The following is a 27,322-nucleotide window of genomic DNA, read 5'->3' on the forward strand; positions in this document are numbered from 1 at the left end:
GACCAGGGCGCCCGGAGGCCCCTGTCCGGCTGCAGTTTCTTCAGGCCCAGTCTGAGGCCGGCCTGAGCTGCCCAGAGGCCTTAAGGCCGGCCAGATGCTGTTTTTAACCCTGTCTTTGCTTCTCCCAGCCACTCTCATGGCTCGAAGAACCAGGGGGCAACTGATGGGGTCCAAAATATGCAACCAATCGGCTGTTGACACGTGGCCCTCACAGGGACCACTGCAAAGCCCACACCTGTCTCCTGCTAGGTATGCTGCCTGGACCAATCAGGGACTTCCACCTGCCCTTACTAGGCATGAAACCTGGTCCAGTCAGGTGTTACCACCTGTCCTGGACAGGTGGCTCAGAATCACTATAAATAGCCTTCACTTGTGCTAAGGTGAGGGTGCTAAGATCTGAAATCCAAAATCCTAAGCTCCTCAGTTCGGAATTGCTCTGCACGCCTGCTCATACTGACTTGAGTGTCGAAGCGCCCGTCCGGAGCACCACTCCGGGCTGGTCTTCTGACCCTTTGTCTTCTTGTCAGGCCCTAACAGCGCAGGACTCCATCAGCCTTTCAGGCCCATATCAGCCCTTCAGGCACAGATCAGCCCTTCAGGCACAGATCAGCCCTTCAGGCACAGATCAGCCATTCAGGCACATATCAGCCCTTCGGCCCAGATCAGCCCTTCAGGTCTAGGGGTCCAGATCAGCCCTTCAGGTCCAGATCAGCCCTTCAGGCCCAGATCAGCCCTTCAGGTCCAGATCAGTCCTTCAGGTCCAGATCAGCCCTTCAGTCGTGACTTGTTAGCTCGGACCATCCAGCCCTACCATAACCTGTTACCAATTTTAGGCCTAACACTAAGCATCTGGTTATATTCAGCTAAAAAGAGAAATGAGAAGGGGACGTACCATTTTATATTTACTAAGGCGTCCAGATCTGCATGGGATGATGAGGAGCGAGAGAAATGACAAGGGTTACTGTGATGAAAAGAGGGCGTATTGCAGAAAGGGAAGCGGGGAATGAAGTTTGGTTAGAAGATTCATGTTCTTTTTACCGGCGGTCATAACAAACCGCCGATATATCATCAATAAAACAAAGTCCAGGACAAGCTTCACTCTACTGTATATTGAAACCAATTACTAGGATTGGATTTTGTTGTCTTGTTTCTTTAATTTTTGAATTAAAAGTCATTTATAAATTCAAAATTATTATTTATTTATTTATTTTGTGCAAAAATACACATGTATTTTAAAATGAAGAGAAGTACCACTTCAGTAGTGCACATCCTTGGAGCCTTATCATTGTATCCTGGAGGCACACGCTGGTTATTGCTTTCTTGCTTTATTATGTTCTTTTAGTTATATAATCCAAAACCTCCATGCATTTTTTCAAACAGATTTAATTCCAATGAACTCTCAAACAGCTCCCAAAACCTCACACATCTAGAAATTTAAGCAATCTTCAAATCTACTGTTTTGCAAAAGAGGGGCTTTCCTCTATTTATAGGAAAGCTTGGAAGCTTCTAGCCTTCTTGGAAGTTTAAAGCAACCCCATACACGGTTGTATCCAGCAAGAGTTGGCTGCCCAAAAGATTGAGGTAGTTGAGTTTGTTGAAAGGTAGTTATGCCTATGTGGCATTTATGTGCAGCCCGTTCTTTCCTCATATACTCCACTTGATCAGCCTCCCTATTACTTGATTTCTTCTCTCCCCTTTTCGTTAGCTCCACTACAACTGCAATGCACATTCACTCAACCAATACCCATTATGACACACATTCCTACAATCACATACTACACCACTCCTCAACTCTAACTGCACATTACATCACACATTCTGCAATACCTTTTACATGGGCTTTTACATGTTTTATTACAAGAACATGGAAAAGACAAAGCTACTCTCTGGGTGAAGCCCAAAGATTCGTTGGCCAAAAAATCGCTCTACATCAGACTTGACGGAGCGTTTTATTGACTTACTGCTAGTCAATGTTCAAATAAGATAATTTTCAAAACCATATTTTATTCATCAATTAGGGCATTAAACCCAAATCTTGATCTGATTTTATGGTAAAAGCTCAACCCAAATTCCCAAAAACCGACCCTAATTGCACCACTAATATTCATTGTCATTGGGTCAATTAAAGCCACTAAACAACATGCAATCTCATAATTAAGCAACAAATCCTACCAAAATACAATCTTCTAATACACAACAAATCATAGCAGCATTCACCTCATTAACAATTAACAGCAGAATTACTCCAATGGATCTAACCAAATGTTTCCCACGACATGCCTTATGAGACTTATTTTCGCATGAGCTGATGATTCTGATCCATTTAAGTTAATGCATCAATCGAGGGGAACGGATGTAAGCGAGCAACGGGGACACACACTAAGGGTTTTCGCCTGGGTAGTGTTAACCCTGCTCCCTCTTCCATGTCCACCCTAGCATTCCCTTCGCCATTGCCTGCCTTCCATGTAAAGCCTTGAATCATGATGGCTAGTGCTGCATGTACAACTTGTAGTGCTAGAGTTGCACCGGGGCACCCTCTCCTTCCACTCCCAAATGGCAAGAGACTGTAATGTTGCCCCCTAAGGTCGATCGGACTTCGGTTGTTCTCATCAGAAGGCATGAATCTCTCTGGACGAAATTCGAGTGGATTGTCCCAATGTTTGGGGTCTCTTCCAATGGCCCACATATTGATGAAGAGCCTAGAGTTCACAGGGATGTCATATCCTCCAATCTTGCAATCTTGGGTACATTCTCGTAAACTTATAGGGCTAGCTGGGTGCAGTCTTAGAGTTTCCTTTATAATTGCTTGAAGGTATGGGAGATTTGGAATGTCCGATTCTTCCACAAGTCTACTTTTTCCGACCACCAAATCGATCTCTTTTCTTGCCTTCTCAAACACAGTAGGATTATTGATGAGCTCTGAGAGTGCCCACTGGGGTGTTATGCTGGATGTATCAGTGCCTGCTACAAATATATCCTGAAAAAAAATTCCAAAAAAGAAAAAAAAAACTAATAAATAAAATAATTTCCATATGGTGTCGCACATGACCCAAATTCTACTAAAAATATACCCATACTAATAAGTGGGGCCTGCCGAGGTATAAGGCTAGGTGGGACCTCACCAGGTATGGCGGTATGAGATGTGTTTAAAGGGCCTAGCCTAAGCGTTCCATCAGCTCTAGTTTTGGCATGTCGGTTAGGTGCCTAACAGATACACATATTTTCGTCTTATGTTAATTTATTGGTTTCTTAAGGTCCCTTGCTGAATTGCTGGGTGCTCTTTTGGGATAGTCTAAACAACACAAAACCTCTTCTAGCGATATTGCTCTAGTAGGGCGTGATTTCATTCTAATATAATGTGGTTACCCTTATTACATTATCCGTAATTTTTGAATCAAAATTTACGGATAGCCGGTAGTTTTAGCTTTTACAACCAAGAAGGGCGCCATACAATCCAAAAAACATTTTGCCCTCTTCTTCTTACCTAATTTTTCTTTTCTTTTCCTTTTAATCTCCACCACCATCAGCATAACGGCCTTATAAAGGGACCCTCATAGCTGAACATAAGGGTACACGAATAGAAACAAAGTAATATAGGACTCTCAGTAAGAATCTTGTACTCAAATAATGGTGGCAAAATAAGCACACAATCGGTAAACAAAATATGGTCATCGAAGAGAGATGTAATAAAATGAGGGACTAAGGCTGCACCTCGGAAGAGGAATGGAGAGGAAGAAGATGGATGAAGAGTAAGAAGATGAGGGGAAAGATAAGGTAGAAGAAGAATAAAAGAGGATGAAGAATAAGGAAAAAGAAGAATCACCCACAAAAAAGGTAAAGTGTCAGAAATATTAAAATAAAGGAAAAGAAGAGGAAGAAAGAAAAAAAGAAGAATTTACAAAAACAACCGGGTCAAATAGGCAAAATTGACAAAAAAAATGGCGAAATATCAAGTCAAATGAGCAAAAAACTTGGGTTAAATTGTCAAAGATTTGGTTGACTCGACAAAAGATCGGGCTAGCTTGCGAAAAAAGTCAAGCCAGCTTTTTTACAAGTCAACCCTACTTTTTCGCAATTTGATTCGATAAATCTTTTGCCAAGTTAACCTTATCTTTTATCTATTTGACTCGATCTTTGAGCTCAATCCAATCATTTGCGGATTTGAACCCAATTTTAGTTGATTCTTCTTCTCTCTTCTTCTTTTTCTTCTTCTAATTTTCAGTGACTTTCCATTTTTTATGTCACCGACTCTTCTGTTTCCATCTTATTCTTTTTCCTCTTCTTGTCTCCCTTTTCCTTTTCCTCCTCCTCTTCTTCCTCTTCCTCTTTCGAGTTGCAGAGGCGGTTGTCAGCTATAAAGATGAAAAAGCAGAAAAAATTAGAGGACCCACCGACCCAATAGTACCGGCAAAATGATTTTTTTTACTATACGACACTCCTAAGTAAAAGAGTTGAAACTACCAGCCATCCTTCAAATCAGACTCAAAATGTAATTATTGAGGTTAAAAAGTTATTTTAATTTCCAATGTAATAATTTTCTATTATTTTCTGCCTATTTGTTCCAAAATCTAGAGGTTCTAGGAAGACACACGTGTCAAGAATATTAGTCTTTGTATTATTTTCCAACGTAGATAATTCCGCTTAAATCCCACGCCTTGACTCAAAAACCTATCCGCATTCACTGCTTAAGCCAGCACTCCAACCTTCACCACCATTCAACCACCACTGCCACCCTAACCACCCCCTGCTGAAATCGAAAGCCTAGTGCCAGAAAATCTAAAATAGATTTATAAATAGAGAAAACGGTTCCTACACATATGTGTAGAGAGTTCTCTACACACTAGCTTAAAATACAGTGGGGGCCCACATTGTTTGAATGATCATAGTGTGTAATATAACATGGGATTTGGTGGCGTCCATCGCGGAGGTATGTTGCATATGACAGCAACCTCCTAGTGAATGAAGACAAGATACAAACCAAAATAAATGCGGGACTGAACCGTTTGGGTGGTAGACTTGTGGAATAAATTCATAGTAGGCCTCCACAGACCCACAGTGTGTAGCGGTAGTACTTGTAAAATAAATGCGTCGGTTGGCCCACTCTGAGCATTGTGCCCTTGTAAATTAAAAGGGAAGTGATATATTCGCCCCTTCTTTTTACTGGGGACAGCTCCCCTTTAGTGTAAAAGCATAGTCGTAAATACACTAGGGGGGACTGTCCCAAGTAAAAAAAAAAACACACAAGGGGCGAATATGTCACTTTCCAAATTAAAATAGATATAGTGGGACCAAAATTTGTGTGGCCCCCTACAATATTGGCACATGTGGTAAGAAGTAAAAGTTTTAGGCTGATGAGATAAATGTTCCCCTGGTTTAACTATGGCAAGCCTTGTTTATTGTTTTGTGGCTTCTTTCAATAGTTATGAAACCACTAGAAAGGGGTATACCTGGTAAATAAAAGGGTCAATTTATCAATTCCAAAGTTTTATTGTCATTTTGGGTATTAATATGATGATGTTGCACCCGTGGCACAGTGTAGACATCCTTTTAGCTTCATAAGGCTTGTTTGTCATATGAATTTTTTCTCAACCTTGTGGTCGCAGGTTCATCCGGGCATACCTAACATAGAAGTGATAAATCACTTCCAAAACGGGATTTTGTCTCTCCTTCTTTAAAAATATTGGTTGGGCAATATAAATTGGGAAATGATATCCCCCTGCCTAAATGGATAAAATCACCCCCTGTAACGGTTTATGTGAGAATTGTTCACTGCTTGAGGATAAATTCACCCGTTTTAATGTTTTTCTTTGCTTTTAAAACTTAATGGATAATGTCAAAGGGTGGGATTTTACCTGTAAGAGGGGTCAAATATCATTTCCCTATAAATTCCAATATATTGTTTTGGAGAACACTTCCAAAACGGGATTTTGTCCTGAAAATAAAGACTAAATTGAAATTGACCAATGATTTCATAATTTCTAGTGTATTATTATTATTATTAATTTTTTTTTTATTTTGCATTTTGTGGGGATTTTAGCTCACTTGACTTCTTTCACGTGTTCCATGACATGGGATTTCGTCTTTATTTTCCAAACGAAATCCCATTTTCCTAGCAGCCCCCAAGTTTTATTTTTTTTGCAATTTCAGAACAGAGTTTCGTTTTGAAAATGCTTTCCTATCAATATCAAATATCAAATGGATGCTGATATATATTAAAAACCATGAATGCATGACTTTGTGTTTTGCCTTTCCTTGAAATCTAAGGCACTTTTGAGTCATGACCAACAAAAGTTTACTCAATTACCTAATACCTATAGGAGAAGCGCTGAGATTTAAGGACGTAGATACTAACCAATTGAGATTTAGCCATGTTAGTTATAGTGCTAAGACATACATATTGGGTCTTCTAGAGGGCAACGTGTCATTGCAGGCATGAACCATGAACCCACGTCCATGTGTATAACGTTCAGGACCATCAATCTTGTTGGACATCCAAACGTTCAGCCATTGCTTTGACCTCACCCTCATCGATTGATCCTAGGCCCTTGATTTGGGTGATGTGGACCCATCGGGTCACCCACCAATGACCCATCAGACTAAGGCAGTGATCCAAACCGTACATTTGATAGGCATTGCTTAGTATCTAGCTAAACATCTAATACGATGATGAATTTGTTCATGAAATAGATTTTTCGAAAAGGATGTTACCATGATAAAAGCTTTGATGTCTTCTCTCCTCAGTTTTATCTCCGCCTTGTCATCTTCCGATATGTCAAGCAATATATCCAGAATATCCCTCACGCCATCACCACCCATCTCCTTGTTCATCTTCTTCGCCTTTCTTGCTTCTTCATGTTCTCTTATAATCCTTTCCATCATAACATCAAATCTCTTGTGCACGTCCTTAAGCCTATTACTGATCCCCTGCAAGTCAAATCTACGAAAAAAACTAATATAATCTGCCAAATTAAATGTCCCAACAAGGTTAGCCACGGCCTGCACCACGGTCTGCACCTCGTCCGCCTCCCCTTCTGTTTCCGAACACCTCTGACTCATCGCCATCCTTGAAACGATGTTACTCGTCAGCCTTACGAGCTCTCGGCTGAGATTCACAGCCTCCCCGGCTTTTGATTTTTCAAACAAAACCTGTTAAAGTATAAAAGATTAAATAATGCCATCTCCAACTACTTAAGCTTTTGGAGTAATTGGTGATTTCACATTGTATTAGAGCTACGGTTTTGGGTTCAAAACTCCTTGAAATTCAAAATTCACGTGTAATGGCCAACCTAAAAGTGGTGCCACATGTGTCATGTGCAGGCCAACCCTAAAAAGAGGGGGGGCACATGTGAGGGGCAATGTTAAAGTATAAAAGATTTAATAACTTGTAGGATGATTCACACCCCTTTAATGTGAATTGATCTCAAAAAACGTTACAGTTTGACACTTTTTGATGTCAATTCAAGTTAAAGGGGTGCGAATCATCCTATAAGTGGTGCAAATTTAACATCTTCCTTCAATATTGGCTTAAGCTTTTGGAGTAATTGGTGATTTCACAAAACCTTCAAGAAGCTTCGAATCTCTTCCCTCCTGACAGGTTCGAAAAGGTCGATAGTTCGGCCACCAAGGAGCTCAGAAACACATAGCTTCTTCATGAATTTCCAGTAAGGTCCATAAGGGGCGAAGGCGAAGCCGTACGTGCCGTAGGTCAGGTGACCTACGGCGATGTTTTTGGGGCGGGAGGAGAAGTGAAGTTCGTGGGTTTTGAGGAATTCTTTGGCGGTTTCGGGGGAGGAGGCGACTATGCAGCTGACGGAGCCAAGGCGGAGTGAGAGTAATGGGCCGTAGGCTGTGGAGAGCTTGTAGAAAGCTTGGTGAGGGAGTGGACCTAATAGGTGGAGGTGTCCTAGAATTGGTAGGGACATTGGGCTCGGCGGGAGGCGGACCTTGGTTCGAGACTTGAAGAAGATGGTTCGAACCAGGAGAAAGGTGAGGAGGAAGACGAGGAAGAGTGTGCAGAAGGAAAGAAGGTCGGCCATGGCTTCTGCAATCAAAGGAAACGGAGAAATGTTGAGCGGGAGTGACATGTTGTTTGGGTGTTTATATAATAACTTTGGGGGTGACCATGCCTGCTTAAGTCTAGAAGAGCTGCGAAAAGATAAGCCTTTGACTAAATATGCACATAAGGCTTACTGATATTGGCACTACCATGTTTTATTAATTGCACATACTCAACTTGTCTTTTCTTTTTGAATTTGCCTAGAAGGCTTTTTGGGAACTGTAATAACCTTTCACAGCCAGTTTTTTTTAAAAGGCAAGCAGAGTTTGTGCGGTTATCAAAACATGGTAGTGCCAATATCAGTAGCTTCATAGTAAAAGTTATATGCTAATTGTAATTGATCACCCTGCGGTATCTTTTTGTGCTTGCAATTGAGAAACTTTGGCATTTTTATTTCTTAAGCCATGAAGATAAAATGGCCATCACGTTTTCAACCCCCGTTCTTTTAATAATGCCCACTCCTTTTATTTTATACATTTTCGTTCATCAGATACACGACATTTCGTAGCAACCAGTAGAGATAAATGACACCCAACTCCCACGTATCCTACATTCCTACCAACCATTTAGAACCCTCGTTTTTTTAAAATAATATTATCCGGGTCAAACTTAACAATCACTTTGTGGGTCCCATAGTGGAAGCTTGAAGGAGTAATGGAGGCCGTTGATTAGGGCTGCAACTCGAGCCGGGTTTTACCTGACCCGCATCGACCGGACCCGAAAATAGCCTGGGTTGGGTTCAGGCTTCATGGGTTTCGGGTCGAGCCGGGTTGAGCATTCAAAAGCCCGCATGAATCTCGGGTCGAGCTGGGTTTGAAGGGGCCCGACCCGAGTTACATAAGCTATAGTATGTACATTTTTTTCTATTGTTAGTTAAAAGTTAAAAGTGAAAACCCACGCACCCACTGTTATTGTATGTGAGTGTAATTTCTGCTTCTATGAGTTGACTTGATTCAAGTGTTTGATTCAGCATTGTTTGATTGTAATTACAACATTGTTTGATTATAGCAGTGTTTGATTCAAGTGTAATGTGAGTGTAATTACATCATTGTTTGATTCAAGTGTAATGTGAGTGTAATTTCTGCTTCTATGAGTTGAGTTGCCTTGCCAAATAAGAATTTTCCTTAAAAAATTGCGTCAACGTGAAAAAACCCGACCCAACCTGAGATTTATCATGGGTAGGGCCGGGTTTGAGAATCGTGGGTTTTCCGAAAAAAAACCAAACCCGACCAGACCCTAGATATTTCTCGGGTAGGGTTGGGTTCTCCAAAACCCAACCCGAGTTGCAGCCCTACCGTTGATCTTGCAGATCATCATGAGATGACCCATATAAATGATCAAACAAACTAGGATCATCCAATAAAGGTCAAAATAATTTTGTTATTTCATTTGGATACTCTTTTCTTTTCTTTCTTTTTTGATAGGTAAGCTGGGATTGAACCTACGACCTCCAGGTCGAAGAACAAAGCCTTGGCCATTGAGCTAGAGACTCAATCCCTTTGGGTACTCTTTTTGTGCCAAAAAGCGAAAAAAAAACTACATATTGAATGAAAAAACCAATTTTTATGTGTGATATTCCCTCGTCAAAATATGTAGAGAGAGGAGAGTGGTGTAGATAGGATTGCGTGTGCAAGAAAAAGAGAGAAATAAAGGGCTGATGTGGAGAGAGAAGGTTGAATTTATGGTTAGAAGAGGGGTATTTTGGATCATATGCTTTAAGAGAGCAGTTTTGGTCAGAAGTCTAGAGGTTTAACTTTTCAAAGTCATTGCCAATACCCTTAATGAGAGGACAATGGATGAGGTTTAGTCTTCATTATATGGATTTAGTAACTTTCATAGTGATATCAACTAATAATGATGCCTGCCACTTGCAGACCCTATCGCAAGGGGAAGGAAAAAAGACGTTTTAAAACTGTTTTAAAGCACCCTTCAAATATATAATTCGAGAGATAGAGAAAAAGAGAGAGACAGCAAAATTTGGTTTCTTGTTGACCAAATCAACATAAAACACGACTCATAAAACCCGATATAGATGTTCATGTTGAGATTTTATATGGTGAAAGCCTTTATAGTCACGTATTTTTCTAAAAGTACTGTACCATAGGATGATCCAAACCATCCATTTGATGGGTCATAACATAAATATATATTTCCACTATATATCGAAGGGCTATGATCATCCTTTGGAAATAATTTTTTGGCCACAATCTCTTTACATTGTGGCCCATCAACTGGACGGTATGGATCATCCTATGGTGCAGGCCATACAATACTTATAGAAAAGTACCGGACTATAAGCACTTACACTATATAATGGGCGAAGATATTTTCACGCCCTGCAGTACGCATTCGCCCCCCTTTTCTCAGAAAAACAAAGAAAATTTTGATAAAAGATAATTGAAGAAATTTTTCTTAAAATTGCAGACGAAAAAATTCATAGATAATATTCTTATTTAGTGATTTCCAAAGTACAAACCCCACTATTGAATCAGCAAATAAGATTAAGGAAACTTGGGAAGAAACAAATCAAGAACCAAGCGGCCTTGGGAATGTAGATTTGTCTTACATGTAGGAAGCACTTTCACATCAAAACCTCTTATCGAAAATAAGAAAATCTGATAGAGCTCAAGCACAACATTTATCAGAATCCTAATGATATCAACTAAAGATACCGAAAGATACTCCAGCTCAAATCCTAACAACTCTTATTGGACTATTAAAATAAAGACTCTTGGTCTCTTAAAATTAAGGACTCATAAAGAGACCACAACAAAATGAGATGGCCTATGTTTTAAAAGGTTTTTTTTTTCTTTTTTTTTTTGAAAAATGAAGAAGTTCATAAAAAAGATTTAAAAAATCCAGCATTTCAGAAAAAATAGGGAAGCAGACTCATAATGAAAAATAGAGAAAATAAAATCTCATATTCAATAACTTGGAAATTTCAAATAAATAAATAAAGCTTACCACAATATTTGATGAAATCATCATCAGACCATAGAGAAATACATGAGACATACAACATAAAATGGATATTTAGGTAAGAATATCCATAAAATTGGAAGTAAAAGCTGAATCTATAGATTTGTTAAATGTATTTAAAAAATTAATGATAGTAAATCAGAATTCAAGATTTTAATGAAGCATAGATTAAAATACAGAGCCAATATAACAGTAAAAAATTGCTCAACAGAACGTTTCGAATATTATTACAGAACTGAATTATTTGATGCGCCTCCATAGGTAAAGCAATTAACGAAAACATCCAATTCTCCCAGACGTATCCACTGCCTCATCAAATACCACCTCCTCCACTCCTTCCGCATTCAATCTTATCACTTCAATTGAATTGATTCCCTTATAACCTGGCCATAAAGAATAAAAAACATTTAAAACCCCAAAAAAACCATCAATCAAAGAATAAAAAGAAAAACATCCAGCCCCACAAAGAGGTAATTTATTGATAAGGCGTTACGGTCCTAAGTGGGGGCCCGCCTAGGTATGGGACTGGGTGGGACCCAACCTGGTATGGGACATGTTTAAAGGGCCTTGCGTAACGCATTCCACCAGCTCTGGAGCTTTTGGCGTATCGGTAAGGTACTTAACATTTGGTATCAGAGCAACCACCACGTCCCGTGTTCGAGTCACGGAAGGGGCGACCTGTGAAAAGTGGAATGTTACGTAACTATATATATATATATATATATATATATATATATATATATATATATATGAGAGAACGGTTTCTACACACATGTGTAGATAAGTTATCTACACACTAGCTTAAAATACAGAGGAGGCCCACATTGTTTGGGTGATCCAAACCATTCATTTGATTGGTCCTCATATAGATAGGGTGTCCACGAAAAATCGGCTCCATAGGATCATCCTAACCCTTCGAACTGTGGAGGCAAAAAATGGACAGATTTGTGAAGGTTTATACACATCCATTTTACCTTCACAAAAAATATGGTTGGGATGATCCTATGGAGCTGATTTTTTATGGACACCCTATCTATGTGAGGGCCAATCAAATGAATGGTTTGGATCACCCAAACAATATGCCCTCCACTGTATTTTAAGCTAACTTATCTACACGTGTGTAGAAACCGTTTTCTCATATATATATATATATATATATATATATATATATATATATAGAGAGAGAGAGAGAGAGAGAGAGAGAGAGAGAGAGAGAGAGAGAGAGAGAGAGTTAAGTGAAGCTACACATACGTGTAGCTAACTTAGCTACACCGACGGCTTAAAATACAGTGGGCCCACATTATTTGGGTGATCCAAACCATTCATTTGATAGGACCTCACATTGATAGGGTGTGCCCAAAAAATCAGCTCCATTGGATGATCTCAACCCTTCAAACTACGGAGGCAAAAATAGACAGATTTGTGAAGGTTTTTACACGTCCATTTTTGCCTCCACAAATCGTAGGGTTGGGATGATCCTATGGAGCTGATTTTTTGGGCACACCCTATCTATGTGAAGGCCCATCAAATGAATAGTTTGCATCACCCAAACAATGTGGGTCCCACTGTATTTTAAGCCGTGGGTGTAGCTAAGTTAGCTACACGTATGTGTAGCTATACTTTTCTCATATATATTATAGCAGAAGAGAAATTAGAGAATTTTTTGAATATTTCCAAAATTCTGTGAGATTTACACGTCCATGTTTCATTTATTTACCATAAGGCCCTTTAATATTATAGTTCATCTCATCTAATATCTCTACAGTCAAGGGTAAAATGGTGACCATAAGGCCCTTTATAGTTTATCTTCCTTTTTCCCACCTTTTTCCCACCTACTACAGATATTCCCACCTACCACAAATATTCAGCAGAAGACAAAAGGAAATGAGAAATACACGTCCATTTTAATTTCCACCTACCACAGATATTCAGCAGAAGACAAAAGGAAATGAGATATACACGTCCAAAATGCTACAGATATTCCCACCTACTACACGTATGAGATATACACACCTCCATGTTGATTTCCACCTACCACAGATATTCAGCAGAAGACAAAAGGAAGATATTCCCACCTACTACACGTATGAGATATACACGTCCAAAATGCTACAGATATCAGCAGAAGAGATATACACGTCCAAAATGCTACACATATCAGCAGAAGAGATATACACGTCCAAAATGCTATGAGAATGCTATGAGATATACATGTCCCACCTACAGATATCTTCGTCTTCCTCACGATTCTGTAGAAAGAGAGAAAAAGGGTTTGTATGCTTCTTGCTTTCTAATTTTATACTTCTTTTTAATCCATCCTCTCTACATTTTTGTTTTAAGTATTCTGCCTTCTTAATTTCTTGATTTTCCCCTCAAAAACTTTCCTAACAGAGTTATTAAATTTTTTGGGTGTCTGACTCTGTTATTTTCGTCGTTCCTGGCTACCTAATTTTACTCTTACCTTCATGCATTTTTTTAATCCATGCTCTCTACATTTTTGTTGTTGTTTCTGCCTTCTGTTATTTTTTGGTGTCTGACTCTGTTATTTTCCCATCAAAATGGGTTTGTGTTTTTTCGATAGAGGGTTTTCTCTAATTTTTTCCCTTTTCAAAAATTTTCCCTTCCATTACTATCTTCTCATTTTAGGGCTTGGGTTTTTCTTTTTCCAGTTGCTAGGGCTTAAAGACTTCGGCTTCTGCTCTTGGTTTTAGGTTGGGTTTTCGGTCTAGGGGTTTCTGCTCTTATTGTTTTCTGGTTGATAGGGACGAACCATTTTGTGCATCTCTGTGATTCTGGGGAATCGAGGTAATTCATCGTTTTTTTAAATTGTTTGATTTTACTCCCTGCTCATAGAATACTAGCTTCGGCTTCACTCTGGGTTAGAACATTTCTTGGTGGCTGCAGGTTTCATGGAGATAACCAGGCTGAGCGAGATACTCTGTTTTTATTGCTCTAGCCCATCTAACCAAGAAAAAATAGATAAATGCTCTTCTCTATACCCTTTTATCTTTTATTTATATTTCTATTTATCTTTGTGGAATTGAATTTTCCCTTTTTCCTTTCTGATCTTTTTCAGGTATTGATATTTCATTTTAACCTCCATAGATTTGACATGCAACTGATTAGGATTGACCACACAACAAAGACCAGTATTGATTACTTAAAAAGGCTTCTTATTAATTGATACTTTTTAATTTGCTTTGTTTATTTTTTTATGTGGTTTTACTATTAATTGTTTAGTTTAGTTTTTGGGATGATTAAGCTTTTGGTAGCTGGGTGTTATTTTGATTACATTTTCTGGAAGCATGGATTGGTAATTTTTGTCTTCAAGCATCACAAACAAGTAAGAAATTGTCATCTGTTTTTATTTGATTTTTTTTGTTGGGTTGGTAATTTCTATTTGGATTGTTTGGTGCAATTACTTCTACACTTTAGGCGTCTGGGTTGATCCCTCCTTTTGAGTATTATTATGAAATTTATTTGGAATCTCGATTTTGGTACATCCTTTTCAAGGGGTTCAATCACACTATTTATTGCATTTTCCCCCATTTTGACTCTATCAACAAACTACAAACATGACATTGAAAATTACACTGGCTGTTCCTAATCTTTTGTTCTTCGATCTTTTAGAACTATAAAATGGGTGCCCAAAGTTTAGGTAAATAAATATGATGTTTTATGGTGGGTAGACATGCCTGCCAATGTCTAATTTGTTGGCTTAAGAAGGCTGCTTATTAATTGATGCTTCTTGCATGCCCTAACCACATCTAAAAAAAATTAAGAAACATCACTACTTTGGTTTTCCTTACATATATATTTTTTTAAATGCAGGTACCAGCTTCTTAAGAACTGAATTAATATCTTACTGTCATTGACAATTCCTACTCTTTCTTCAGTAAAATATTATAACTGTTGTTTTTCCTTAAGATCAGGAGTTGTTACATTCAGCATATTTATACGATGCGCTCCTGTAATGGATTGGTCACGATAATATCGTTTATAACTCTCTCTCTCTCTCTCCTCTGTTTATGTAATTTTATTTCATTCATTCACCTTTTGATTTGGGTAAAGTATTTTTGTAGGTATCTTTCTGAGAATGGATGAACTACCTCGATCTTTCAACCCCTCTTGCTAATGATTGTGATAGAGCAAAGTTGTTCAGTACACAAGGTAATTTTAATTTCTGCTCTACATTTGGGTAGTGTAATCATTTCCCATTTCATATTACCATGGAATTTGTGAAAGGTGTGTTTGCTACTTAAAACACTATTCAAATATATCTCAATTCCTCTGTTTTTTCTTACACCCTGCTCGACACAGTCTGTTTTAGTTTCAAAGGTACTTCTCTAGGCTGGGCTAATAATTTGTTATTCTATGCCCATTTTGGGTAAGTATTGTAGTCTATGTATTGGCCATTGGTTATTATTCAAATGAGAATGTCTCTAATTCTTACTCTTAACTATCCACAAATATTGCTTTACTGTTGCGTTTATAATTTATTAGGTAATACGTAGTTAGCAAGCTTCGTTTATTATCACACTTGCAGACTACAAAATTTGTTTTATTTCTCTATTTTATGATGTCTCAAATTCAATATGCAATGTTATTACTTATTAATTTTTCCTCCATTCCCGTGCATCGCGGGGTTTTTTACTAGTATATATATATATATATATATATATATATATGTGGGCCTTAGATAAGCTTATATATATATTTATGATATTTTATAATAACTATATAATAACCATACATATATTTTCCTATATATATACATACATACATACATACATATATATATATATATATATATATATATATGTATGTATGTATGTATATATATAGGAAAAGGATTGTGAGCTTGAGCGCACCATCCTTATGGTGCGCTTGAGCTCTCAAACCCATGTGGCCCACATTGTTAGGATGATCCAAAGCATTCATTTGAAAGGCCCTTACATAGATAGGGTGTGTACAAAAAATCAGCTCCATAGGATCATCCTAACCCATCCAATTGTGGAGGTCAAAATGGGCAGACCACAAATCTGCCCATTTTTGCCCTCCACTTTTGGAGGGGTTATGATGATTCAATGGAGCTGATTTTTGGTACACACCCTATCTATGATAGGGCCTTGCAAATGAATGGTTTGATCCTCACAGAAATTGTGGGACCCATGTGATTGGTGCACTCAAGCGCACCAACACATTTCTCATATATATATATATATATATATATATATATATATATATATAGAGAGAGAGAGAGAGAGAGAGAGAGAGAGAGAGAAAAGTGAAGCTACTCGGTCGTGTAGCCAAGTTAGCTACACCACAACGTCTTTTCCCTGTCACTTAACGCTTAAGTAGTGTGGGCCGTCCGATCAAACCCATCTCAGCCATTCATTTTACAAAAGTGAAGCGTTAGAAAAAACCTATCTTCTCCAGCGAGCGACAGAAAGAGCAAGGGGTTTGGGCATCTCCATCTCTCTCGTATCTCCATCTCACACGAACCAGGAAGAAGGGGTTTGGGCATCTCCATCTCTCTCGCATCTCCATCACATCCCCACTCGAAACCCTATCGTTTCTCCATCCCAAACCAATGAAAGAGGAAAACGAAGAAAACCTCCAACGAAAGAGGAGGAAACCCTATCGTTTGCAGAACCAGGAAGAAGGTACGGTCCTCACTTTTCTACCTTTTTAAAGCTTTCTCCTTATTCTCTCAAACAAAACCCCCTCTCTCGTTGGTTCTAAGGGTTTCGGCGGAATCTCTGTCGTTGGTTCTCAGGGTTTGGGTGAAAGACGAAATCTCTCACGTCTTTCTCAGGTTCTTAGGTTTCATGAAACCCTAATCGTAAGCTGAAATTTTTACTCTCTGAATCTAATATTTTCAAGTTTTCTGAAGCATTTATAATTTTTACGCTACGATTTTTGGAGGGCTGTAATTTACTCTATATTTTTGGGAGGGCCTTCCAGATGTGTATCTCATAATCATGTGTCTCTGAATCTAATTTACTCTCTGTGTATCTGACGATCTTTGAAGCCTTTTTCATCTATGAAGTCTATTTGCCAAGCAATTTTTCATCTCTGTAGCTTTTTTTTATCTCATTGTGTAAATGAAGTCTTTTTTACAAGCAATTTGTACAACCAATTGAAGTCTTTGAAGAGTTTTCCATGTCTGAAGCATTAACATTCTCTAAAGCATTTTTCATCCCTTAAGCATTTTTCACCTCTGAAGCATTTACACTCTGTGGATGTGTAAATGAAGTCTTTTCTTGTAAGTTACTGTTTTTTTCTTGTATTTCACTTTTGGCCTTGGATGGATGAAATGCCCTTTTTACAGTGCATGCTCTAGATCTACATCATAATTTGATTTTCCAAAGCTCTAGATCCACAAATTTAATTTGGTTTACAATTATAGTGCATGCATCTTGTGCATCATGATCTTGTGCATCATGTTATTGTGGTTACTCTTGCGGTTTTCCTGAAAATTTCATCTTAAATATCTCTCTATGTATGTTTGGTGATAAAAAGATGGAAAAATTATCTTATTAGTTTGAATTAATGTTGCTGAACTATTATTGTTTGGACTTTCAGCGTAATTGATGATTCGTTGTCGAATGTTTGGGGGTTATCTATTGTTGAGGTTGACGCCAACAAATTACTTATGGATGATTCTTTGTCGCAACCCGGTGGCTTATTAAATGATGAGGTTGGGGGTGGTTTGGTTTCTGTTGAGGAGGATGAAAATCATAATGATTGTTCTTTGGTTGGTGTTGAGGAGGATGTGGAAAATCCCAATGAGGGTGTTGTGGTTTGTGTTGAGGAGGAAATTCCGATTGAGGGCGGGAGCAATGTACCTCATAAACAGGTGGACAAACAGCAGTTTGATAGTGAGGACGCTGCATACGATTTTTACAATTCGTATGGGTTGTCTACCGGCTTTGGAATACGAAAATGTAGAATCATCAAGTCGAAGAAAACAGGAGAAATGATATGGAGAAGATTTGTGTGTGATAAAGAGGGAAAGAGATATGATAAAGATAAGAGAAAGGAGGGTAGGGAAGTTAAAAGGCGTCTCATTGTAAGAGAAGATTGTAAAGCAAAGATGGAAATCAAACTGAAAAATGGGAAGTGGGAAGTTAGCGATTTTGTAGAAGATCATACTCACGAACTTACCTCTCCACCGAGGAGACGTTTGCATCATTCGCACAACAAATTTCATAAGAATGCCACATGTAAAAATTTGATAACCGATCTCGATAAGATTGGACTGGGGCCTAGTCAAATTAAAAAGGCAATTAACGTTACATGTGATGGATCAGGTAGTGCTCTCACAACAAATCAGGTGGTCACCCATTTGAGAGCACAGAGGGCTAACAATATGGGAAGAGAAGCAGTCGAAATAGCCATAAAATTCCACCAGAAACAATCAGAAGATCCAAACTTCTTCTTTAAAATGGAGTTGGATGTTGATGGAAACTTAAGATCGATGTTTTGGGCTGACTCACGGGCAAGGGAAGCTTACTTAAAATTCTGTGATGTGATAGTATTTGATGTCACATACAAGACGAATAGGTATAGGATGCCATTTGCACCATTCACTGGTATTAACCACCACAGGCAGTCTACCTTATTCGCTTGTGCTCTTCTAGCCTATGAGAAAGAGAAGACATTCACTTGGCTATTAAGCAATGGTTGGATTGCATGTTTGGAAAAGCTCCAGGTTGTATTATTACCGATATGGATGTTGCGATGAGAAACGCAATTACAACCGTTTTCCCAAACACCCGGCATTAGTTTTGCTCTTGGCATATTAATAAGCACCTAATCGAGCATGTTCGTGCCATGCGAGATTCCACTAATGAATTCTTTAAGGAGTACAATCATTGGTTTTACAGGAGACAGATAGAAGATTGTTTGACAAAATGGGAGAAGTTAGTGGAGAAACATCATGTTGATGGAAAAAGTTGGCTAGGAAAAATGTGGGAGCTACGGAGACACTGGGTGCCAGCTTATTTTAGAGATACCTTCACTGCCGGCATGACTTCGAGTTCACGTAGCGAAAGCATGAATGCTTTCTTTGATGGTTTTGTGAACCAGAACACTACATTACAAGAGTTCGTGGAACAATACGATAACGCACTTAAGGATCGGCGTGATAAGGAATCTGAAGCAGATTTCAAGTCTAAAACTTCAAGTGCTATATTGAAAACAAGGAGCACTCTGGAATCACAGGCGGCAAAAGTTTATACGAGTACAATATTTAACATATTCCAAGCACAATTTAAAGATAGCACCGACTCTTGGGATGAAGAGTTGGGTAAGAATGGCACCATTTCAGAGTTTCTTGCAGGATTGAGCGATGAGAATAGGTGGAAATGGTGCAAGGTTGTCTATGAGGAATCTGAATCTGAAGGTGTGAAGGCTACAAGTCAGTGTGCGATGTTTGAGACCGAAGGCATTTTATGCAAACACATCCTACGCATTATGAGAGAGAAACGTTTACTTAGCATTCCCGAGCGATACATCTTACATAGATGGACAGTTAGAGCAAGACATCGTTTGGGTGGTGGGGTGGCTACATGCCAAGGAGGTGATGATGATGATGAAGGAAGTCCTCTTCAGAGATGGTACCGAGTAGCGTAGTTTCACAGAGTGCTAGATAAACTTCAGAAAAATAAGAGCCTTAGCAAGAAGGTGGATGAAAGTTTAGATTTATGGTGTGCGGAAGGTGAAGAAGGTGAAGAAGGTGAAGAGGATGAGAGAGACAACCCAATTGTTTTGCCAAACACTAGTAGCCAAGTACAGTCGAATTTTGTGAGCGAATCAACTGTGATATCTATTCGCGACCCCATGGTTGTCAGAACCAAGGGTCGGTCTAAGACTGCCACACGGTTTAAATCTGGTGTTGAGAAGTCTAAAGAGATGCCGATGTAACGAACGTGTGGTAAATGTGGAGGAAAAGGGCATTATATGACTACTTGCTGTAGACACCCCATTTTGACCGTGCCCTAAACCATCCAATTTTGTGCAAAACCCCCATCAAATGAATGAATTAGGGTCCCAAACTTCACCCTTAGCTAGGTCAAGGTCCCAACTAGATCCCTGGAAAATTTTGTCAGAATCTGAGCAAAATTACCAATTAAAATGAGCGAAATAAGAAGTGCAGTCTTATCTAAGCTTGACCCTAAATTTCCATGTATTTGAGGGAAGTCCAAGTCAACCTAAGTCTCTAAGTGTTCATGACCACATTTTTGAAAACCTTAGAATCTCAGAAATCTCCCTGCAAAATTTCAGAAATTTTCGCCAAGAAATTACACTAAAATACAGAGCAAGTTGGTGCAGTTATCAAGCAATAGGGGGGTGAAATAGCCTGTCAGAATCTCACATTTGTGCAGATATTAATCAGTAGTGCCAATATCAACAGCCAGAATATATGTATAAAAAAAATCAATCAAAGAAAAATCAGAAGGGGGGTTTTTATTTTTTTTCGTAACAGAGAAATAGAGGAGACCAAGAGAGAGAAGGGATTCCCGAAACCCCAACCCCAAATCATCTTCTCCGGGGAGATTCGACCGGAATCGGGCCAGATTCCGACGGATCTATCTTCCACGAGATTTGTTAAACCCCCTTCTATTGAAGCCGTCGCCATCTCCATTGCTTTTGTGAATTTCCTCCTCCTTTTCTCTATTTGCTAGATCTGTTCTTGCAAGTTTTTTTTTTTCTCGAAGTTTGGATCCAAATTCCGGCAAATTCTATAAATTCCGGCCCGGAATCCTACGATCCGCCATAGATTCCGCCTTCTTCTCCGAGCAGATCTGGTCGGATTCAGACCTAGCTCTGGTTCCATAGCTCCGGTAGCAAGGATCTTCATTACTAGTTTGAAAATAGAAGAAGAAGAAGGGAGGAGACAAGCATCTGAGAGAGAGAGAGGAGATCTTACCTTACTTTATCTTCTCCGATCGCACCTATGATCGGATTCCGGCCAGTATTTTCCCTCCGGTCAGCCGTCTTTTACCAAGCTTCCATTAAAAGCTGGTCAGAGCTTTTGCAGAGAGCGAGCAAGAAAGAGAGATATATTTTTCCCCAAATCCCTACCCCATTTTCTTCATTCACCGATCCCCTTCTCCGGCGAGCTCACCGGAGCTCCGGTTGAGATCTTTTTTAGATCTGTCTTAGAAGTTCTGAAATTTTGTTTTTCCACATTTCAAACCCTAACACTTTCACCTTCAAGATCCATCACATCCGGTGGAAATTTTCACATTTCCCGATCATGAAGCCGGCTAATCCTCTGGAATTAACGAGATTTTGAAGAGCACAGAGATCTGTTCAAGCTTGATTTGATTCTTTGCAACTTCGAAGGATCCTTAACAAATCTGGGAATTATTTTCTTCGTTTCGACCATCACTCAGGTAATTGTTTCCCTCTTCTTTTATTTTCTTTCAAGTGTGTGGCGCATTTGCGATCTCTGCTTGTGGAAAATAGAAATGATCTTCTCATTACTTCTCTGCAACTCAAGGTTTGACTGAGAATTTAATTTACTATGATATTGTCGAGTCTATGATTAATCGATTTGTTGCTATAATTTGGAAGAGAGTTCATAATGAGATCAATTCAACCATGTCTTATCCCTTACCCAATTTTAGCTTATCTTACCTTTAGAAGGAAGTGATGTCAGTTCACCCATATGTTGACAAATATGCAGCTCCACTCTGTTTTCTTTCAATATTTGTTTGTAAGTGGGTGATATTTTCTACCAATTCCAAATGTATTTTGTGAGAATCCTTTTTAGGAATGGTAAAGAGCACTTGATAATTCTTTGAATAAAAATAAGACAGGTTGAGTTGGGGCAGTTCTAAGAGGTAACAATATCATTTTTTTTTGAACTAACCTGTTGTATTAACCTCAGTAAATTTGGTTATTTGCACAACCCTGTTTTGATCAGATGAGTATTCCAGTTTTAATTGAATCGTTGGGTGAGATTTGGAAGGTGTATGGTGATGTCAGGTGTATGGTGATGTCGTGAATGTTGAGACACAATTTGTTTTAAGATGTTTACATGGTTGAAAGTTATCTCATTATGACACAGATTAATTTAAATTGTTTGTAACGCTTACATGTTTGTGTGTAATTTAGCTAGAGATAATACTGTTTGTTTGATAGATTTTTTGATCAGATAGGTGGAAGTGCTTGTTGGATATATGTAGTTCATTTACATTGTGTTGATTTGAGAGCTTTGGAAGCTCATTTATGTTTGCTGAACTGATAGTTGGAAATGGTTTTGTTTATCCCATGAAATCTGCAAGTTCTGTTAGTTGTTATTCTTTTGGATCATTTGGAAGTTGAGGTATTGATATCACTTTGTATATCTGCTACTCCAATGTCCAATATAACTTCTAGTGAGATCATTGGTATTATTTGTTTTTCCAATTACTTTGATGGTCTTTGTTCAGTTTGTTACAGTTTCATACTACTCCAATTTATCTTCGTATATTCATTTGAATTGAAAGAATTTTCATGATTTTTCATACGTAGTAATAGTTATGGGGGGTTTAATAGCTATTATTTAGTTTAGGTTAGTCAGGGTGATGAAGGCGTTAGCCTAAGCTCATCTTTAGAGGAATTCACTAGGTCATAGTAGTACCTCATTCCCTTTTCCTTCCCCTTCTTAAAGTAGGGATCTCTTAGCCTTTTAGGTATCTATAAACATCAGTAGCCCTTGGTCATCGTAGGGGCGATGAAGGCGCTAGCCTAAGCCCATCTTTAGAGGGATTTACCTGGTCGTGGTAGTACCCCCTTCTTTCTTCTTCTCTCTCTATAGACTTACAAGCCTTTTAGGTATCTATAAACATCAGTAGCCCTTGGTCATCGTAGGGGCGATGAAGGCGCTAGCCTAAGCCCATCTTTAGAGGGATTTACCTGGTCGTGGTAGTACCCCCTTCTTTCTTCTTCTCTCTCTATAGACTTACATAGTCTTTAGAAACCTTTAGAATTTGTCCTTTCATTGCAAGGGCAATGAAAGAGTCATCTAGAGCCTTTTTAGGGAGACAAGCTATGTCTCAGCATGAAATTCAAATCCTTAAGAGACAGGCTTTGTCTAATTATTGAGTCGCGCGTAGGAGGCTTGCTTAGCCTCATTATTAGAAACTCCTTTTTTTGAAGACCAACTTGGTATGGTAGTTGTCCTAATCCTTTCATCATTGCAGAGGCAATGATAAGGATACTTGGAATCCCGTTTCTCTTTTAGGAGACTTGCCCAGTCTCACTAACACCCTCTTTTATCTCTTTTCTTTAGAAGACTTGCCTAGTCTTTTAGACCTTTGGTTCCTTTTTTCATTGCATGGGCAATGAAAGAGTTCTCTAGAGTCCCTGTTTAGGGAGACAAGCTATGTCTTATGCAGAGAAAATCATTTTTCTTTGTCTTGATAAATATATAAAAAAACTGAATAAAGAGTACTTTGAACTAAAATTTGAGAAGATTTCGATAAGGATTTCCAAAATTAAGCCTATAGTCCAGTATTTATAAATTTAATACTTCTGTTTCATACTAAGCTTTGAGTTAGGGTTCGAAGACGGTAATAAATGGATTGTTCAGGTGAGATTATCTCAAAGCTTATTATACTCATTCCTTTTTATTTAAATAAATTGTTTAATAGGAAGAAGGAGATCAGATGACTACTCTATTCGATATTATCGACATGAGTACTGTCTGATTTCAAGGCGGGATATAGAAATATTATCATGTGTATATGATATCAGATGATTACTTTAGCATCATCTGATTTCATCCCCATATTGGGGTGGTGTTTGTGGTTGGGCATAGAAGTGTTTGATATTGTTTTCTTTTACTTTATTAGGCTATCCAGCGGCTGGTCTAAACTAATTAATGTTGTTTATCATTTTATGATTGCTATAGATTTTTTTTATTGAAAATTCTTCTTTGCTTAGCACTTGATTTATTTTTATAAGAATAGAATGGAATTTACGATTATCTGGTAGCCTTTTCTTCTCTCTTTGATAGACTAACACAGTCTTATAGATTTCTGTTAATTTTCTTTAGATACTAGAATCCCCTCTCATTGTAAGGGCTATGAAGGAGTCATCCCGAGCCCATTATTTTAGAGGACTTGCATAGTCCTAGTAATGTTTTCCCTTCTAATCTTTTCTTCATTTTATGAGACTGTTTAAGTCTTTCAGGTTTCTTTCCATTGTCATTTCAAGCCCATCTCTAGGGGGACTTGCACAGTCCAAATAGCATTCCATTTTCTCAAAAGACTTGCCTAGTCTTTTAGATCCAAATCTTTGGAGACAGGCATTGTCTCATTAATGAATCAACCTGAGTCAACCCCTAGGAGACTACCTCTAGTCTCACAGGTCTTAAACCCTATTCTAGTCGAAGACCAACTTGGTCTGTCAGTTATCTCATTTTCTTATCATTGTTTAGGCAATGATAAGGTTACTTGGAGCCCATCCTTATGCTTAGGAGACTTGCCCAGTCTTGCTAGCATTTTTCTCTATCCTACCTCTGTGTCTAAGAGACTTACCCAGTCTCATTCTCTTGCTAAACCTCCTCTTTGTGCGTCGTTTGGTTTTGGGAGAACACCTTACTCGGCTTGGCAGCATACCCCTACCCTTATGGGTATTGGGTTGCACATTTGTTGCACCCTAGGGCTAGGCAGCTGTCCGGCCCGGCTGGGTGTTTTTCCTTTGCCAAATATGCACATGGTCTCTTTTTTCCTTATTACTGGTGAGCTTTATTTTGGTTTGATAGTCCACTAGCATAGGAATCTGTCCTTAGTCTAGAGAGTCAGTCATCTTGTTCAGGAATCAAATTCTATCATCATAGGGGTTAGGATTTTATCCAACCTTTCATCAGATCATGTTCTTCTATCCGCTCTTGCAAGGTATAGGATACTGTCCAACCCTTGTAGAGTCGTGTTTCTGTCTTTTCCCCCCGCAAAGCATAGGATGCTGTCCAACCTTTGCGGGATATCGGGAGCCTGCCCTCCCCTTATGATGATAGGATTTTGTCCTCTTGAGTAAAAAACATCAAAAACATCTGAAAATCCAAAAATCTCAAAAATCTTGAGTCATTTAGGAGTAGTTAGGAAAATCGTTTCCGAACTACGTTGGCTTGATCCCTATCCACAGGGTACGTAGTGCAGCTTGGGATCCATATCCTAGGTCCAGCCAAACCTTTAAAAATAAACATTTCAAACCTTTCAAATCTTCCAAAAATTCTTCAAAATCTTTTCAAAAAGATCTTCCGCCAGAGTTAGGAGTATGTCCCAGCTATTTGGCTGTTATAGAGTTAGGAGTCTGTCTTAATTTGTTGATATGGTGTGTCCCGTCACGTGAGTGTCCTTAGAGTTAGGAGGCCTCAAGTTGATCGGTTAGACACTTAGTCGAACCGATGGCTAGACTAGGAAGCATATAGTCATCCCATGGTTTTCATTAGGTTGCACAGCCTAGATACACATAGGATGTAGGGCCTACCTGCATTAGCTTAAGGCTAATCAACTTGCATTAGTTAAGACATATAGAGAGTCCTAAAAATTACAACTCACATGAATTTAAGCAATTGTACAAAAAAGCTTTAAAAATCAGTCGAGTCTAGTGGAATCGAGTCTAGGATAGCAGTTCTAGATGGTTAGGCATAGTAGTTTAGAATAGAGCATCGAACTACGTTGACTCCGATTCTTCCCGAGGCCGGGATACGTAGAGCAGCTGGGATGGACGGCCATCTTGGTCCGAGTCAGGTCGCATTAGAGTTAGGACTCATTTTGTCCAGTCATGTATAGAATTGAAGTGTGTGTTTTGCTGTGTTTTCTTACTTTTATGTACAGATCCTATACCTTTAGCTGTAGCATGCATGTGTTTGCACACCAGAACTCAGAAACCAATTAGGTATGACACTCATAACCTAACTATTATTAGGCGACACTTCTTTCATTTCTATTATGTGTGCTTATTATTCATTTCCGAGACATGCATGATTAGACAAATGTCTTCTCGGAGATATTCGTTCCCATTTCATATGACTTTCGCCCAAAACTCTTCATATTTATTAAGTAAATGGCATAAGAGACCAGGTGCTTGCACTTGGGCGGATGAGGTGCTCTTTAGACCTTCCAAATTCGTAACCAGGCACGAACCCTCTTTTTATAATCTCTGGTTATCTGTTGCAACAGAGCATAGTATGGGATCCTTGGCCTACTTCCTTGGATGGCGACTCTTCTTTGTTTAAGGTACGCCTCGAATCTGGGCTAGTCCCCGAATCGAGAGGTATCTCACCTTATATCGCCACTCATGCTGTGAGAGGCATTCTTCTTTCGAGAGTTCCTTGGTAGAGCTCTCCATTCACGTGGATGATCCTGAGACTGTTCGCGCGTGGGGACACGTCCCCCGCCGCCTCTCTCGGATCGGGGTCCACACTTGCAAACAGGGAAAGGGAGAGGAGGAGCATGAGGAAGGGGAGGAGAATGCTTCTTAATCAATCATTCAATTTCCTTGTAATAATATAACTTCTTCATTTCTTATTTTGATAACTGATAGTATTTAAAAAAATTGAAGGATAGGATTGTATCAGATGTTCAAGTAGAACTTGGTATTTTTGTTTTAATTTCTTATTTTGATATATTCATTATTCTTAATCACACTTTTATCTCATGCAGGTGATGGTGTAAAAGCGGAGGTCGTTCAATCAGTTCAGCTGTCTGGAATTATCAGCTGTTATAGTTGTTGTGCTATTATGGTTCTGTTGAGATTTTATGAAATGGGCTTTCTGTAATGCTTCTGGTAGTAGAATTACATTGTTTGAAGTGTTCAACTAAATGGTTCTGTTGATTGAACAATTAAATTGTTTTGTTGATACAACAACTATGTAATGCTTCTAGTAGTAGTGCTTCTGTTGATACATCAATTATGTAATGCTTCTGTTGATACAGAAATTATGAATGCCTCTGTTGATACAGATTTTTGGTGTTATCTAATGACACTGTTCAATTACATGGTTCAGCTTGCAAAGATCCCAACTGTATTGTGTGAACCCATTCACACTCTCAAAGCTAAATTGTTCAATTACATGAAAGTGTTTAATTACATGGTTCAGTAGAATTACATTGTGTGAACCCATTCGCACTCCCAAAGCTGAAGTGTTCAATTGGGTGTGAAGATCCAAGGTCTAGGATCCCAACTGTATTAAATCCGTCATTTTTCATGGAATGCTTCTGTTGATACATACTATGTAATGCTTCTGGGTTGGGGTAAATTGCAAAGCTACCATACCCTTGA

General features: G+C 38.8%; 1 protein-coding gene and 1 long non-coding RNA gene across 2 annotated transcripts; one reads left to right on the top strand and one right to left on the bottom strand.

Annotated features, from left to right (window-relative positions):
* Positions 1 to 2,127: 2,127 nt before the first annotated feature.
* LOC143849698 (cytochrome P450 93A2-like) lies at positions 2,128 to 8,131 on the bottom strand. Its single transcript, XM_077358855.1, has 3 exons — positions 7,560 to 8,131; positions 6,709 to 7,146; positions 2,128 to 2,977 (listed from the first exon to the last, which is right to left on the bottom strand). Exons 1-3 carry the CDS (start codon positions 8,082 to 8,084, stop codon positions 2,324 to 2,326), a joined length of 1,617 nt encoding a protein of 538 aa, XP_077214970.1. The 5' UTR covers positions 8,085 to 8,131; the 3' UTR covers positions 2,128 to 2,323.
* A 4,937-nt stretch (positions 8,132 to 13,068) lies between these two features.
* Positions 13,069 to 27,012, top strand: LOC143849705 (uncharacterized). The gene is made up of 4 exons (XR_013235788.1): positions 13,069 to 13,305; positions 13,705 to 13,840; positions 13,940 to 15,205; positions 26,704 to 27,012. It is a non-coding gene; the product is annotated as an uncharacterized LOC143849705 (long non-coding RNA).
* Positions 27,013 to 27,322: the final 310 nt, after the last annotated feature.

The sequence above is a fragment of the Tasmannia lanceolata genome, unplaced genomic scaffold (genome assembly GCF_043159265.1).
Source record: "Tasmannia lanceolata isolate RefF3 unplaced genomic scaffold, GAP_Taslan_0.1 ptg000003l, whole genome shotgun sequence".
In the NCBI taxonomy this organism is placed as follows: Eukaryota; Viridiplantae; Streptophyta; class Magnoliopsida; order Canellales; family Winteraceae; genus Tasmannia; species Tasmannia lanceolata.